The sequence below is a fragment of the Netta rufina genome, assembly GCF_964035555.1.
Source record: "Netta rufina genome assembly, chromosome: 13".
NCBI lineage: Eukaryota > Metazoa > Chordata > Aves > Anseriformes > Anatidae > Netta > Netta rufina.
In genome coordinates, this window is record NC_140136.1 from 13,802,890 (window position 1) to 13,820,066 (window position 17,177).

The 17,177-nt window shown below is 36.8% G+C and overlaps 1 protein-coding gene across 3 annotated transcripts in view; it reads left to right on the top strand.

The window, feature by feature from the left end:
- The window catches only part of SLC7A6 (solute carrier family 7 member 6), a 30,067-nt gene extending 12,924 nt beyond the window's left edge, over positions 1-17,143 (top strand). For all 3 annotated transcript variants that reach the window (XM_084294593.1, XM_084294594.1, XM_084294595.1), the window contains exons 5-10: positions 1,428-1,551; positions 12,228-12,331; positions 13,362-13,458; positions 14,193-14,342; positions 15,071-15,254; positions 16,285-17,143. In XM_084294593.1, coding sequence (XP_084150719.1) covers positions 1,428-1,551; positions 12,228-12,331; positions 13,362-13,458; positions 14,193-14,342; positions 15,071-15,254; positions 16,285-16,379 — 754 coding nt within the window. In that variant the 3' untranslated portion in view covers positions 16,380-17,143. The remainder of the gene's footprint in view (positions 1-1,427; positions 1,552-12,227; positions 12,332-13,361; positions 13,459-14,192; positions 14,343-15,070; positions 15,255-16,284) is intronic.
- The last annotated feature ends 34 nt before the right edge of the window (positions 17,144-17,177 follow it).

Here is a 17,177-nt window from a genome sequence, read left to right on the forward strand (position 1 = left end):
GTGAAGTTCAAATTCCAGCTTTCTACGTTACTCTTGTATTTTTGGGAATAATGAGATATTCCAGACTTCGATGGAAATATTTTCAAAAACACCGCTTTCTCCCATTGATCCATAGTCTCCTCATGCTTGTCCTGTCAAAGCTGTAATCCACAAGTTAAATTTGAAATTGTCCAGAACTCCCTATTACAAATTTACAGGTTTATTTGTTGGGGGTGATGGTGGTGGTGATAGGGGGAGGAGGACTTTACTGTTTCCACAGAAAAAATTGATGGCTTTTCTATGAGGAAAAACTGAACAGGCAGTGATCTTCAGCCTGGGAAAGAGATTAATTGGGGGAAGAGGGGCATGATAGAGGTATTTAGAACAAACAAAAACAAGCAAAACAAGAGAGGCACAGAGAAAGTATGAAAAAATCACCCCAACCCATCCCACACAAACTGAAGCTGTCGCGTGAAGCTAGCAAGAGCCAGGTTCAAAAGAAAGGGAAGTGGTTTTTCATACAAGGGAGGAGTGAGCATGCAGGAAGAGACCAGATGGCTTTTTGGAAGAGAAATTCAAACAAATTTAAGCAAAAGTTTAAAGTGTGTTCTTTCAAGAACTCTCATTTCTCAGGAAATATCTGGGTGTTCTCAGAGATTTGCCTGCGATTTATAAACTCCCAGTTCTGGATTAAATCTTACCTATTTACAGCTAAGGTTTGGTTTTCACATCACTCTAGATTTTTGTATTACTAGCAAACATAGAAGAATATGCCACATGTAGAGATTGACAACACTGAGGCAATTTCGGATCTCAGCCTTCTGCAGATAATTATAGAATAATTTAGGTCGGAGAAGACCTTCAAGATCATTAACTCTATCCATTCACTGAACACTACAAGTCCACTGCTAAACCATGTACCTGTGCACCAATAATAAGCATCCCAATTCATTTATTTTCTGCTGTGATGAGTGCAGATGAGATGATCATGGTTATGCTCTGATTTTAGGTCTCCCTGGTAGAACAACAGCAGCATTCTCCAGGGTGAATAAAGGCAGAAGCTTGAAGCTCTGAGCCTTCGGGTTCTGTGGTGCTATGGTGATTAACAGTATAGGAAATAATGTAAGGCATGTGAATCTGAAGGCAGTAGTCACTGATCTGGAAACTCTGAAGACAGGGCCTTGAAGAGCATTTATTTAGAATCCCCTTTTACAGATAACTTAGGTTTAGAGTTATTGCAATAGATTTCTATTTTGTTCTGGTATTCTGTATTAGAATTTCCAGTTTTGAAAGAAACCCAAGCCTTCCAGAGATACCTATTTTGAAATCTTTATTCTGTCTTCATACATTTCATCTCTAAGATAAAGAAAGCAAGTAAATAAGGCAGTTCTATTATTAATGGACTTTTTTCCTGGGTTGTGGGTTTTCTTTTCTTACTTGTTTTACAGGAACTTGCCACTGGCCATTGCAGTGTCTATGCCAATTGTGACTGTTATCTACATCATGACCAATGTTGCTTACTATACAGTGCTGGATGTTCGAGCTGTTCTTTCTAGTGATGCTGTGGCAGTGGTAAGTTGAGCATGTAGCATTTTGCTGTGTAACTCACTTTTCCCATTTTAGAGATGTATTCCTCAAAGAGGAACAAATTAGGGAAAAAATCCTTAATTTCTTACAGTACTTCACCAAATACGGAAGAACAGAAAGACTCACCATGAATAATTAAATCTTAAATAGAAAAGTAGCTAATGAAATTATATATAATAATTGTGTATTATCAGATTTATTAAAATAGCACAGATATGACTTGTTAGATTGTTTGCATGATACATTAACTAGACTTTTGTGCTTAGAGCTAATTATAAATTAGACTTACTAGTGCGTAATAGTTGGCTCTGTTCCTTCATGCTACAGTATTTGATAAGTTCAGTGTTCTGTTGAGGTAGTCATTGGTGTGATGTATATCTATAGAGAGATGTGTTTCATCTTAGCTATGACAAAATTTAGCTTTCTGTCCCCTATTCAGCAACTTATATCAGTCTTCCTAACAATATATTAACTCCAACAACTTGAAGTATTTTTAAATGCATTATTTTTTATATGCACTGAAAGTTCAAATCCAGTTAAAATACATAAGCTTTTTAAAACAAAAGCTGGTCAAAATATGCTTTATACTTAAAGTTAGTCAGTAAACAAAAGTGAAGTTTTTTGTTGTTGGTTTTTGTGCCTTTTTTTCCCTGTAGCTTAATTGGATGGTTCTGATTACTGTATCCTTTAGATTTGAGACACAAAATCTCTTCCTCTCTTTGGTTATTTAAATTGGAGGAGAAGAAGTATCTTTCTTCTCATTTAGATTTCCAATTGGCTTCTAAAATTTAAGAAACTAAGCAATGAACAGAGAGAGTTAAATACATCAAAATGAAGGAAATCTGCATTCTGTTCCAGGAAAGGTTTGCTATGATAAAAACTGGCTTAGCCAATCAATGAAGTCTTTTTTCAAGTATTTAGGCAGATGAATCAGCAAGAACACTTATTTGACTTTCTTTCAAACTAGATAAATATTTGTATTTAACGTAAGCTTTCAAAATAGTGTATGGTAAATGTGAGCTGTAACTTGTTATTTGAAAAGTAATTATGCAGAGGTTTATTTCAAAGTGTATTGAACGTAAATACATTTTAATTCTTGGCCTCTTTTTAGCTGGAACATGGAAATGCAAAGTTGTCATTGTGTTGTTGAAAGCTTGATAAAACACTTCAGAATGAAACACAAGAAGACAAGGATGGAAAATATTTTAATTTTGAATCAGCATATGCAGTGGGGTCTGCAGGAATATGTATTTCTCTTGTAGGCTATGGTATCCCATGTGTATTACCTTCAAATGACTCACAATGGTATTTTTAATTCTTGTCCAGACAAAACTAAAAGACAGTACAAAGTCTATTGTCCATCTTGACTTCTGGAAAGCAATACACTATTGTTTTTTCTAGCAGGCTTGGAAAATACTTTCCCTTGACAGCAGTGAAATTCTCCAGTCCAGCCCATCCCCCAGGAGTACACTGTGCCTACTCCACAGCTCCTGGCTGTTCTCATCACAGGTGTACATGGCCATTTAGTGAAGGGGATCAGGCAGACTGGTCCACCTTGGGATTTGGGGGAAATAATTCACTCAGGGTTCTGTCTAGTCTTTGTGGTGGTACTGCAGCATGTGTTGCACTGCAGCAGGCATGGGTATCTGGATAAAGAAGGGATCAGGGATGCCTGAACCTTACTATACAGGTGAAACCCAAGCCAAATCTTGTATGATTTTATCTATACTTCACTTAGTTATTTGACATGGTTCTGGATTGAAAGTATGTATTTATTTGTGTGTGTATACATTTCTTTGTAATTCTACGTGAAACTGCAACACCCAGAACTGGACAGATCAGCTCTTTCTCTCTCACGGGATGTAAAGGAAGGCCTAACTGCAACATAAATCCTCAGCCAATCTAACTGCTTGCAGTAATATTGGCTAAACAGGATGTGAATGAGAAAATGCTTGAGATTCCCAGAGTTTTTAGGGGATTTATGTCTTGTTTTAATTTTAATGGAACTTAATAATCAACTTTAGAAGTCTAACATTATGCTTTTTCACTAGATTTCAGGACTGTCAAAAACTTGTACTTAAAAGTTTAACTAACATTCTCTGTAAGGGTGTTCTTGCCAAGCCATATCAGCTGTCAGACGTTTTGCTGAGTGCTACTGCTTATAACCATTTTAGGATGAAAAGGTGGAAGTTCAGCTGAAGATTATTACTTGACACATGACTCATTAAAAAAATCCTTCTTGTTGCTGATAAGAATTTAATTGTCCAGTTTTATGAAACCAGCTTTAAGCTTGATCTACTAATATGTTAGCAATTAATGTGGATCTCTGGAAGGACTGTAGTAGAGTACAGCAGTTGATGCTGATGATCTGACATGCACATTACATATAATACACGCATGGTAGACAAATACAGTAGGTATGCTCTTAGAGTGTACCGTCCAATTTAGCCTGTTCTAACAGGGAACTTCCCCTTAGCTCTGAGATTGCTGAACAGCATGAACCATAAAGTGTAAGTGGCAGTAACTAGGAGAATTGCTGCACAAGTGCACTTGTGGTCCGATTGAAAACACTCATGTAATGCATCTATAGTTTTCTAGTAAATAGAGAAGGAAAAAAAAAAAAAAAGGTAATAGTCTGAATGTGAAAACCCTCCTATAATGCAGAAATTGAAAAATCTTCATGGTAAAGAAATTCCTCTGAGGGGTGGAAGAGAATTGTATCCTCAGTGGAATCCTTTGTAAGACTTCAACCACAAGACTGTGGTCAGCATCTGAATGAAGAAGAGACAAGAATTATGCCAGCCCAAAAAGTAACCTGGTGAAAATGAGCTGCTTTGGTCTGCTCACATATTCTACATGCAATTTGTGATAGGGACTTCTGAAGTTTCCTTATTGATTTCTTAGAAGATGAAAATTACAATAATGAATTTTTAAAGAAACAAAGCAGTAGTGTTGCTGCATCTCAGAGCCCTTTGTGTACTAAAGCAGCAGCTATATTTAATCTCTGCCGGTGTCTATTTTGGGAAGGAGTGGCTTTCTCCTGTTCATTTCAGGCAAGTAGCTTTGAGCTGGAAAGAGGGCCTGGGGGGGAGCAGCATGCCATTTCCAAGTGAGGAGAGGAAAAGTTGTAAGTAAAAGAAATATTAGCAGTACTGTATCTTTGCACATCACCATGCATACTGTTTTTCTTAGTGGCTGAAAGGTGAAAGCCCTCAACAAGGGCTTATATGAAACTTAAGTGCTGATGTCCTTCCTTCAGTTCAGTATTAGCTTCACTTCTCGTATAACCCCACTGTCAGGACTACGAAACTCCGTTTCTTAAGTGTTTTTTTTTTGTTGTTGTTGTTGTTGAACTAATTGAAGTAATGCAGCAACAGCTAGCTTAGAAATTCTGCAAATGCTCTTCAGTCATTCACTGATCATGTAAAACTCACTTCCTTTCCCATAGATTCCTTCAGTGTTTTACAGTTCTCACTGCTGTTTTTCTTCTGCGTGCAAACCATCGCAACCCTTGCTGTTAAGTTTTATGGGTGTGAAGCAGTTACTTTGTAGCACCAACACTTTACAAAAAAAAAAAAGAAAAAGCACAACTTTTTTTTCAGCTTCCGCTGTCCCTGAACAACTATTTTTTGCATCTGAGAGTGCCCTCCTGTTTGTGAAGTCGGCATCTGGCTTCAGGAGCACTTGATCTTTCTTGGTTACTTTGTCTTCCAGCAGGAAAGAGCATACTAGCTGTTAGTGCATAGCCTGTTACCTGCTTCCTGTGTGTGGTCACGTCTTTCTTTTCTTTTTTTTTTTGGCTAGTTGGTTGAAGTCATTCAATGGTTAATACTTGGCAGCTTGCTTTTGCTCAGAAGAGCTAAAAATGCTTTCTGATGGAAGCAAGCAGTTGGTTGCTCTCCATAGCTGGCTGTCATCTTTCTTGTTGCTGTACAATTTTGTCTGTAGATTTGGGATAAAGATGACCACTTCAGCAGCTTTGAATCTCACCTTACAAGTCCAGCATTGATGAATCCAATTTACCCTGGTGTGCTCATATTCTAGAAGAGCCTAGCTCTGGTTAGGCATGCTCTCCCCTCCAGTGATACAAGAATGTGGGAGTCCGTGTGTCTTAGCTGTTTTATGCTTCTTTGGTGTATAGTTGAACAAATTATGAAACACTTCTAACTGAATTCAGCCAAAAATTCTTAAGTTACTCTTAGACCTTTGGATATTGCTTGTCATTCTTCATCTGCCAGTCACTGGCTTCTTTCCTGAACAGGGAAATCCGCTTGTCTTTGCCTGCCGGTATCACGTCTACCTTCTCTTGCTGTACTGACACCTCCTCGTAGAGTTTCTTTGGATGAAATATAAGTTCTGTACCTTAAAATGGCCAAACTCTTCATTAGAGACAGGCAGGTACTTTTGGACAAGGGCTGTTTAGTACAATTCATTTGCCTTCTTTTCTTGTAGCTAGCCGTAATTCATTACCAATGCAGCACTTTTGCTGCCAAGTGTGGTACGAGTTCTCTGGCTTTGGAGGTCAAGCTGGAAAGTTGAGCCAGAACTTGGAAGAGTGCTGCATAATATTTTCAATACGAGAAAAGCAAGGGACTTTTTTGGAAAGTGTTGAAACCTTATTCTACAGCTAGCTAGTAAACAAACACACAAACAAAAAGGGTGCAGAACAGGATAAACACCAGGGTAGGTTTAGGTCAAGTATCTTCAGCACCACCATGAAGACACAAACTAAATTTCTACTGTTGGAGCTGGCAGGGGTATTCTTAACATGGGCCATGCGGAAGAGACCTCTTTATACATCCAGTATACATGTGATATATTAATGCAGTGAATAGTGATGGTTTCTGCTACCATATGATTGGATTGAGTGACCTGAAGGTGGAGAGAATTTCATGTTGCACTTGACCTTGCTCTGTACTAGTACACTTTTCTCCCTGTAAGGAAGGGCATTGCCAATAATACAAGGAGATAATTTTGCCTGTTTGAATAAATCAATCAACAGAACAGCAGATGAAACAAGAATTACAGAAGACCTGAACAGTTTTCTTACACTGCTTTCTATTTCACCTTTACAATTTTCTGGCTCTGTTTTCAGTTGTTTACCCTCTCTCCTGTCTTAAATATATGTGACATTAAATCTTATTTGGTCAAAATAAACATATGTCATACAGTGTCTTGATGAATGGGAGCTGTGGTAGTAGAAGAAACTTCATGTACTCACTAGCTTTTTTGCTTGTGCAGCTCCATGATTGCCATAAATCCTTCTGTCTTTGTTTTCTTTAGGAAGTAGCTCCTTAAAGGCCTGAGAAGCTTAAAGGGGAAGAAAAAAAAAAAAAAAAAACCAAGAAAAAAAAAACAGGCTGTAGTTCAGACTGACTGATCTTCTTGTAATGTAGGAATGTTTTTATACTTAAGAGAAATTAATTGCACTTCCTAAATACTAGTGAGATTGGTCTCATATCATAATCTCTTTACCACTTTATATGTCTTTCAGTGTAAGAATGTTGTAGAACTGAAACTGGAAAAGCTCACGTGTGTGATAGGATCTTGAAATGAGCTATTTAAAGAGGCTCTGTGGATGACTTCCTAATCAAAATACATCCTAATCTTTGGGCGTAGCTTTGTTTAAGTTTATGGCTCATGTTACAGTACATTCTCTTTGCATTTATGCATCTGATCAATACTGGTTTTCTGCTTTGCCAGCATTGCTTGCAGTTCCATATGCTCTCAGTGTAGTCTGACATTTTTCACATGCCTCTACGTGCACTTTTTATGTGCAGCAAGTGTGATGAAAGAGTTCTCATCTTGTGGTTCCTAAAATAAATGTGGGTCTTTCTGATTGTCTGGTATGCCTGAATTACTCAGTGTGAGATGTATCCTGTGTATTTTGTTGTGGCAGCTCTTCATGTGGGATAATTCCTGCTGCATTTAGTTCAACATATTCATACAAAACTGTTGCCTGGATATTTCAAAGAACAAAAAGTGTTCTTACAAATATTCACAAAGTACCAGCTGGTGATCATGAGATCAAACTAAGCCAGGACAAAAACAAAAATGTAGTTAAATTAGTCATTCGTGTCTTGAAACAAAGCTGTCATTCAGTTTTTGATCCTTCTTCTGGGCGTAATGTAACATTTAGTTGTGGAGAAAGAAGGGCAGTTCAGCTGAGAAGTGCAAGGCTGGAAGCTCCTGATGTCTTCCGTAACTATTCCCCATTGATGGTTTGGAAATAAATCAGAACGGAGGGAAATGATTCCAGGTGCATGTCTTTCTACAGTGTGCGTGTATATGTGTGTATCTTACGTGTCCAGTGGATGGGAGGGCATAAAAGGACTTAAAATTGCAAGTGCTGTATAAGCCACTGAATTCTTTTACTGTTTCCTAGCTATTAGAAGCAGTTGTAGTTCAAGTCTGGACTACAGGACTTGACAGACTGTAGCAGAGATGACAATTTAATCTCTTAATCCTTCTTGCTCTTTAGACTTTCTCAGAAGAAACCTGAGAAGAAATCCATCCCCCTAGTGGTGGCTTTCTCCTGTTATGGTGGACTAAATGCTTCTGCTATAGCTGCCTCCAGGTAGGCTCCTCTGTCATCCTCCGCATACCCCTGCAAATGCTCCATTCTTTCCCCTGTTGCCAGCTGATTTGTTTTTATAAATGCACTTCACTGCTCCCAGAAGTAGTGGTAGTTAAAGTGGAATTGGTCAGGTGCTTAGGTCAGAGCCCAGGTCTAGCTTGTTTGTGGAGGATTCGTGGTTGTACAATTACAGTTTGAACAGAAGGCAGCCACTAACTCTTCTCCCTCCCCTTTTATTTTCTCTTGGTACAGTGCACGAGGTATATGCTTGATAACTTGACTTGCTTTTTGTATTTTTCTCTGCCCTTCTTTCTTATGCTAGATAACCCTCTGACACATGCACACTTGAATGCTTATCGTGGCCACTTTTACTTACACTTCAGTAACACTTTCTGTAAAAGAAATATTAGAGCATAGCCTTGGAGAAGCCATTTCTTCACATCTGTCAAAATGAGAGCTTTGGAGGATTTACTAATATGGACTCTGAAGGATAAAAGTGTGTTTTTTGTCTTAATAGTAATACAAGAACCTGGCTGATTTTTTTTATTTTTTACTTTGGAAGCGAGGGTGAAACCCAGCTAGAAAACACTTGCACAAGGGCTTTGGGTCAATACTTGTCATATAAAGCTAGGTAATGTCACTAGGAAGTTTAACTGAACTTCAGGTACCTTTCAACTGTTAACTTTGTTTTGCCGAAAGATCATTTTGCAGACAGGTCTGCCAAGCTGAACTTAATAGATCATTCCAAATTAAAATGCTCTTATGCTGTATCTTACCTAGGGTAAAGTTAAGCTCTTGAAGTTAATGCTGCACCCTTTGCTCTCTCAGGAATCCTGACTACAGGATTAGAAAGCACACCAGAAATGACAGTGTTTGGTAAAGGCTCTTACTAGGTTACTCTGCCTTTCAAAGGGCTGAGTGGTACAGATCTAGGAAAATGAATTATTGTTGTATTTGAGCAGGATCAGTAGTGTTACACATCTTAGAGTCACAAGCCTGCATCCAGAATACATTGAATCTATAACATCTTCATCTGTATGTAATTTGTGGAAGTGATACCATGGCTTTGCCTTAACTCTTTCTATATTTTACTGCTCACGTGACTGATTTCTGTTTTTTCAGGATGAGTGGAACAACATTAGCATATCTTAGATATATATGATGGGATGGAAATGGACGTTGAGTTAGTTTCACATCTGGCATTCCACAGGGGCCCATTATTAGATTTTTCGAAAGGAATTGGAAAATGGTTACAGAAAATAAACACAAACCTGTCCTATGGGGAAGAAAATTCTCCAAATGACATGCTAGCTAATTTGCATCTTGCAGCATAAGATTAAATCCTTACATTTCCCTTCTCTTCTATAACTTTGAGCTGTTAATATTACTTATCTCAATGCTTATTGTTTAAGAAACCTTACTAAACATCTTAATTCTCTAACTTCTTGTTCAGTGAGTTCTGTATCATAGCTTTGCATTTGTAGAGAAATCCTCTGAGAGTTTTAAGTTTGGTGTCTAATTTCACTTGCTGTTTGGCTTTGGAAATGAGACACTCCAGGCTTAAATCATCTTTTAAAATTTATAACAGTTGTCTACTAGAACTTTCATCTTGTCTTCACTTTTACTTGTTCTGGAAAAGTCATAATTCTTTCCCTGGGTCATTACAAATTGTATTCTGCTTTGGGTGATGAGTTTCCTCAAAGCTGCATTTAGATGTGATAAAGATCTTAAAGCACCGTGAGTTCTGGTAAATACTCTTGGGCAGCAAATATCTTTTATATACAATAATGTAAATTATTCGTTGCTTTTTCAGTTTCAGTGGACTGAAAAATGGATCATCCATGGTACATAAAACACATTTCTTATGGCATGCTCTTTTTTGCCAAATTGATATTCTGCTTAAACACAAAACAGAATTTTTACATGGTTTAGTTCTTTTATACTTTTCTCCTATTAATTTTTATAACTAATGTGGGTGTTTGTGTGTGCGCATTTTTCTCCCTCCCACCCTGCGTTGATGCTTCATTTTGCAGGAACCTTTACTAACACGTAGAAAGAAAGAGCTTAAAAGACGCAGTTTAGTAAGAATCAGGGTGACTAACAGAGTTGATGTGTTACTTTTGAACCTTTTAGTCAGGTTCCCATTGAAGTAATTAGACACTCTTCTGCTCTGTATCTTAGCATCAGAAAATCCCATCTGCTGTTGCTCAGGCTCAACTAACTTACACAAAAGGATGCAATAAATTTTGCTTTTTAACATAGATTATGTTGTACAGCTAAGCACAGTTGGATAGTGAGCCTTCACCCGGATTATGTGCTGAACAAAGTACTTTGTCAACCCAGAATGGGAAACCAGCCATGCTTTGTATTATGTCACTAAAATTTTCCATGTTTTATGATTTAAAGATTGAAACTATATGCAGGGTTTTGCCTCATAAAAATCAATCACTCATTTCCTGAAAAAATCAATTAAAATTCGTGTAGGCTTTATTGAACTTACAAAACATTCAGAAATTAGAGCACAATGCACTGCTTTTGGTAATCTTCTTCCTGGAGTAGTTAAATCAAAATTTGACTGCTGTTAAGGCCAGCTTTATATTCGACAAACAAGGGCGAGCTCTCAATGTTAATCCACTTTGATTGAACTTAGTAGATCATAAAAGTTATGATGAAGACTGGTAGTTAAAAGGGGAAGTCAAGGGGGAGGTAGTTCAAAATATCAGGGTATTGAAAAGTGATTTAAAGATTTTGTAGTAGAAAAGACAGACCTACGGAAAGCTGAAAGAGCTTAGATGCTTTTTGTGTCTGATTATCTTGAAAATGGTGAAGCAAGAGAAAGCTCAGAAAATGATTTAGAGAAAGGTCCATAAAACATTCAGATGATTGCTACTTGTTAAGATGTAAAATGTTTATTCTGTATATTCCAATACCCACAAAATCTTTGTGACAGAATTTTTGTAGTTTCTTTGGATACCACTTATACACAAGTAATACTTCCTGCTTCTATAAATAACAATTTTGTGCTAATGCAGACGTGATACTTGTGCTACCATGACTGTTAGTTTACATCAGTAAAAGAAACTGTAGAAGTAACGAGTGTTAGTAGGTAGGATTGGGACAGGAAGGCTTCTGCCAGCATCCTCTGAATGCAGCACAAGCAGATTTCTGCTTAACTTCAAGCTTGGAAGAGGTACACTGCTCAGACTGAGATGAGTTTTTGAATAGCTGTTAGTCTTCAAGTATTAAAACTTCTTGATTTATTTATTTTTTTCAAACATTTTACTTGGTATTCTAAGAGTCTATCCTTTTTTTTCTACGCAGGAGGCTGAACAGAATTTACCAGTACCTTGCAAATTATTATCCATTTACATTTTTAAACAATTAATGGTATTCAATTACTCTTATCCCTTGCTGTGAAACATTGAGGCTCCTGACTTCTTGTTTTCAGAACTCTTGTCATGGGAGGTCACACCACAGCTGGTGTACAGTATTGTCTAGGAACACTAACAAATGACTGCCTGAAAAAAACGCTTCCTCTGTCAGTTGCCATGTTGTCAGGCTAGAGCCCAGAGGCTCTGCTGGTGGAGCTAAAGGGCAAAAAGGATTTGCTTTGGAAGTTAGAAAAGAAGGAAAATAGAATACATTGCTAGTGTAGTGTCCATAAATGGTGGGTGTGATAGTGGCTGTGGTTATTATCTGCGTTACAGCACTTTCTTTTTGGATATGTAATGATATTTTTATCATTTAGTCTCTGTAGTCAATATTTATGAATTCAAGCATAACATACTGTGTTATACGTAATGAAACGTAATAGGATTGGTAAGAAAATTCTAAAAACAATTTGTCTTTTGTGAGAATTATTTTGTGAGCAGAAAATGTGAGTCTAGGCACTTGGGTTTAGAAGCCTGCTCTTGTTTAGAATCAATAAATAATTAGAAATGCTGTGTACTGCTTTGTGCTGCATATCCCCACTATGTTTTAATTTTTCCATACAAACTTACTACAAAAGTTTTGATGTCATTGTTTTGCATAAGCTTTGTTGCAGTTATTTTCATGTGTGTTTTTTTCTCTTTCCTTTCATTAGACATTTGCTGACGAGGTATTTGGCATCTTCAGTTGGACAATTCCCATTGCTGTAGCCTTTTCTTGTTTTGGTGGACTTAATGCTTCAATTCTAGCATCATCAAGGTATCGTCCTGTTTAAAAATTGTTCATAAGTGTACTTAGGTGTTAGTATTACGGTCATCTGTTAGGAGAGAGGCAAAAGCACTTCTGTATCTGAACCTATAACAAATAGCCATACTAAAATAACAGATCTAAATAAACCTCATCCTAAACACTGCCTTACTTCCCCAAAACTGTCCTAGCTGCATGCAAAGTACAATTAAAGATAAAATGAATGTTGTCTGTCTTGTGAGTCTTCACGCCTTCTGATTATTTGGGTTGAGTTACCGTCCATTTTAGTTGATACAATAATTATAGCAAGTTCTTGTTTTAATGCATTTACTTAGAACTTAATTGTGAATCATAAGCTTTTTTTTCTCCAAGTACAAAGTTTTAAAAGCTGCTGCTATTAAGCTTCAGTCAAAAAAAAAAATCAAAATATGGTATAGAACCTTTCCTCTGAGCATTGATTAGGGACCTGACTACTGGAAATTATAAGTAGGTTTATTCAGCTGTGCTTCCTGTTCATTGAATGTATGCACAGTGTCTCTACTGAGAACAAAAATGAATGTGATCTGGTGAACTAGGCGATACAGAACAAGTTACAGTTGATAACAAAATTGTAAGTGCTTGTTCTTTGAGCACATGGCAATTTCTTCTGGTTGTTGTTGAAAACTGTCATTGAAAGCTGCAATGTTTCCAGTACTAGCTTTTAGATTTTTTTTTTTTTTTATATTGATAGAAATGTATTTTAGTTGCTGTAGAAGTTTTCTATTTTGCCCGTAGGGTTGTTTTCTAAAGAATAGTTGTTAACAGCATGTTTCTAAAAGCTTATATGTCTTCTAAATGGTTGTGGTAAAGTATATCTTTGTAGAGTCTTGAATCCATGTTCTAGTTTAAAGGATCTTCAAAGGATCAAAATTCAGTGATATAAACAGTTATTCTGACAGGTAGTGTTTTGCGTTTTTTGTTTTTTGTTTTTTGTTTTTTTTTTTTTTTTAAATGCATTCTCTTTCACCTGCGGCATCAACGTCTGCTTTGCAATTTTTTTCAGGCTATTTTTTGTAGGATCTCGAGAAGGTCACCTTCCTGATCTGTTGTCTATGATCCACATAGAGAGGTTTACACCCGTGCCAGCACTGCTTTTCAATGTAAGTTATTTTTGCTTTCCTTTTAGGCTGTCCAGATGTGACTATATGAATTATTTAAAGGAAAACTTTAAAGAGGCTGGAAGGAGGTAGTAGAGGAAATTCTGTTTAAAACATAGGAACAGTCTCCAAAGAGTTTAATTGGCTAATTCATGAACATCCACCTATGAAAACAACCTGCTACACTCCTAACAATAAAGAAAGTTGAAGCTGAATTAAGATGATTGAATTATTCTATTGGGCTACTGCTGTGTAAGATTTGTTATCAGACTTCTGTTTCCTCTAAGTTAAATGCAGATTAAAACAATTCGTAAAATCTGTATATGGCTTCTGTATGCTAAATAAAATGAGTATGGTGGCACTATGAATAGTTAAAATCCAGCTATTATATAAACTTGAATACTGACACAAACCCCTAATGGATATTGAAGAATTACTAAAGACTTAACTAAAGGAAATTATTTCTTACTTATTGCCAAACTGTAAGAAGCATTATGCTTGTACTACTGTCTCCATGGGAAGTATCAGTAAATCTCTACAGTGGAAGTAGTTGTTTAGTTGATAACATAAGAACTTCAGATTTACTATTATCAAGGTGGGTTCTGAGAGAGTGAATTTTGAGATCGGCAAAAAGTTACACCAAACCACCAGGGAGTGAAAGATGGTGTCACTGTAATGAAAAAAGCCACATAAACAGTAAATTTGTTGTTCATCGCAGTCATGTTCTTTTCTGACAGTGTGCTATGACTCTTATTTACCTGGCTGTGGAAGATGTCTTCAAGCTTATTAATTACTTCAGTTTCAGTTACTGGTTTTTTGTTGGTCTGTCTATTGCTGGCCAATTATATCTACGGTGGAAGGAACCAGACCGACCCAGACCTCTTAAGGTAAAATTTACTTAATGCATTACTTAAAATCCCTCTTCCCTACAATTAACTACCTGAAATCTGGACCATACATGTTATTCCTGAAGCTTACAAATTGATAAGGACATAAAACATGGCTTCCATTCCATGGTGTCCCATGAAAGCTAGTTTGTGTACTAGATGAGAAGACGTGAGTATTATAATAGCATATTCCTTTTTTTTTAATGTGAGTTTAGTGAGCTCTCTGTCAACCAGGGAGCTCAATAGGTTAACATAGTAGTGAACTTTTTTTTTTTTTTTTTTTTTTTGGATTACAAATCTGAAGTTAGGAATGCTTAAGTTAATTCTGTTACAGTAGACCACATTTAGCTCTGCTGGTGTTTTCAGTTCAATATCTTATCCTCTTATCACTTTCTCTTACTTTAAGTGGATAAGCTTCATGAAAATGTCATTCATGTTTCCTGAGATTAATTGGATTTGTCTAAAAACACTTCATTCTGCTACAGTTTCTTTCAACACGGCAGACCTACCATATTTCAATGGTCTTGTAATTTTTAGTAGTAGTTCTATTGAAGAGCAATTCTACTATTCTTACAGAGCTAAATAGTCAGATGCATAAGAAAAAGAGCAGATAATTTCACAAATTGGGGTTCAGAGAGAAGAGGCTGTAATTCTCACCAGAATATATGCAACTGTAGAAAATCAGTCTCTCAGTAACATTTTGTTCTTTTTTTTTTTTTTTCCTCCAGCTGAGTGTGGTTTTCCCGATAATATTCTGTATATGTTCAGTGTTTCTGGTGGTAGTGCCACTCTATAGTGACACCATAAATTCATTGATTGGAATTGCCATCGCTTTATCTGGAATTCCAGTCTTTTTCTTGGGAGTCTATTTACCTGCGTCAAGGAGACCTCAGTTTATCAACAAGATTTTAGGTAAGTCTGTTTGAAAGGATTGTGGTGGACTGAACACTGCAGCAGCAGTCAGTAGCTAAGCACCCACAGAGCCACTCATTTGTTCCCTACCTCTCCACCCCCAGCAAGATGGGGGAAAGGATAGGAAGAACAGAAGTGAGAAAACTAACTGGTTGTCACCAACACTATTTTAGCCATGCATCCAAAGCACTTGCACTATATGGGCTGCTGTGAAGAATATTAACTGTATCCCAGGAAGACCCAGTGGAAGGGCGTACTGATTTTATACATGCCTATGCACCCAGTTTTTATTCACTATATATTTAAAATACTACTTGCTTTCTACAGATATTGTCCTAATTTTTTCTACAATTCTCTCTAAACTAGCAGCTGAAAAGTCTTTTTCTTAACCAAGATTGATCTTTGTAAAAGGGCCAGGCATTCTTGGCAATGCAAGTGAGCTGTCGTACTGTACTGAATCAGCTGTTTGAATTTAGATCTTATGTCAGTCACAGGTTGAATTTTCCTTCCATTGAATGTCCACAGCTAAATTATCCATTTCTTCCCAGCAGTGTACTGTTGTCATCATTGCTGAGAAAACCCTGCTAAGGGATGTGGAAACGAAGATTTATAGCATAATCTTAGAATGCAACAGGATGTGGTGCTGTAGCAGTTAGTGAATATATAAATACACAGTAATATTATCACTACTGTGTGCTATTTCAAGTTCTTGTGGTTTTAATTTTTTTTTTATTCTACCAATTCTACACTCTTAGTTACGGAGAAAAAGGATTTTCCTTCAATTATTTGGCAGAGCGTTTGGGAGGAAAAACACCCTAGGCAAGAGATCAGCAAAATTACCAGAACAGCTTTAAACATTGTTTAAAAATACTGAGTGGAAAATATTTTCTGTGCTAATTTTTCTGGTTAGTGTTTCCCGTAATAGAAGTGAGCCAGCAGTCTTGACAATTAACTTTTGTTAGTCAGATATATTTTGTGTAAGTTGAAGGAGGTGGTTATTTTTCTGATTTATCTTTGATTTCCTATACAGGTACAGTCACGCGAAACATGCAGCTGCTCTGTTGCTGTGTTTTAACAGAGATGGACACAAGTGAAGAAAAGAAACTAGAAATCAAATCTAACTAAAATCTCAAAGCCATTACAAGAACAGGAGGGAGGCTAAAGCAATTACAGCAAGAAAGGGAAGAGAATGGAACCGGAGAAAACATGAAAACTATTTCCAGTGGTCTTTCAGAAATACTGAAAGTGTACTTACTCGCAATTGGATTCCTGCATAGATCTTGTCTTCATGTCATCCTCCTCAACTGTGGCATATTTTCATGGCGTTTTCATTAGATAATTACCTGCTCATTTCAAGCACACAAGCTATGCGTCAATACTGTTCGTTCTGAATTTTCTTCAGAATTGGTAGTACAATGGTAAGAGCTAATGGATCAAATCAGATGTCTGCAGAACCAGCCAGTAATGCATTTTTAAGTTAAACTGAAAACCACTTTGAGGCAAAAGACTGAAGGCTGTTTCCAACTTAATTCTGATGGTTGTTTGCATGAAATGATTTGCTGTGCTCAGTTCTTATCCCAGAAGACAACTGGTCACAACCCCCATAATTTGTCATTAGTAGCAGAAAAATTAATAAAGTTATGCTACATTATTTAAAGACTTTCTCCCTTGAAGAGGAACATATTATTTCTATATGCTTCATAGAAATGTGGTATGTGTCTCTGGCAAGGATTTAATCAACAAAGCACCTTTCACAACATCTGGATTCCTTGGCACTGAAGATTTGATTTAGGATTTAATGATTATGCGCTAATTCTTTCCTGCTATCTTGTTAGTACTTGGTCATCCTCTGACAGTTTACATAAGTTTCAAAAATTAAAATGTTCGGTCTGAAGCTTGTAAGCATTTGTTTTTCAACTGTTT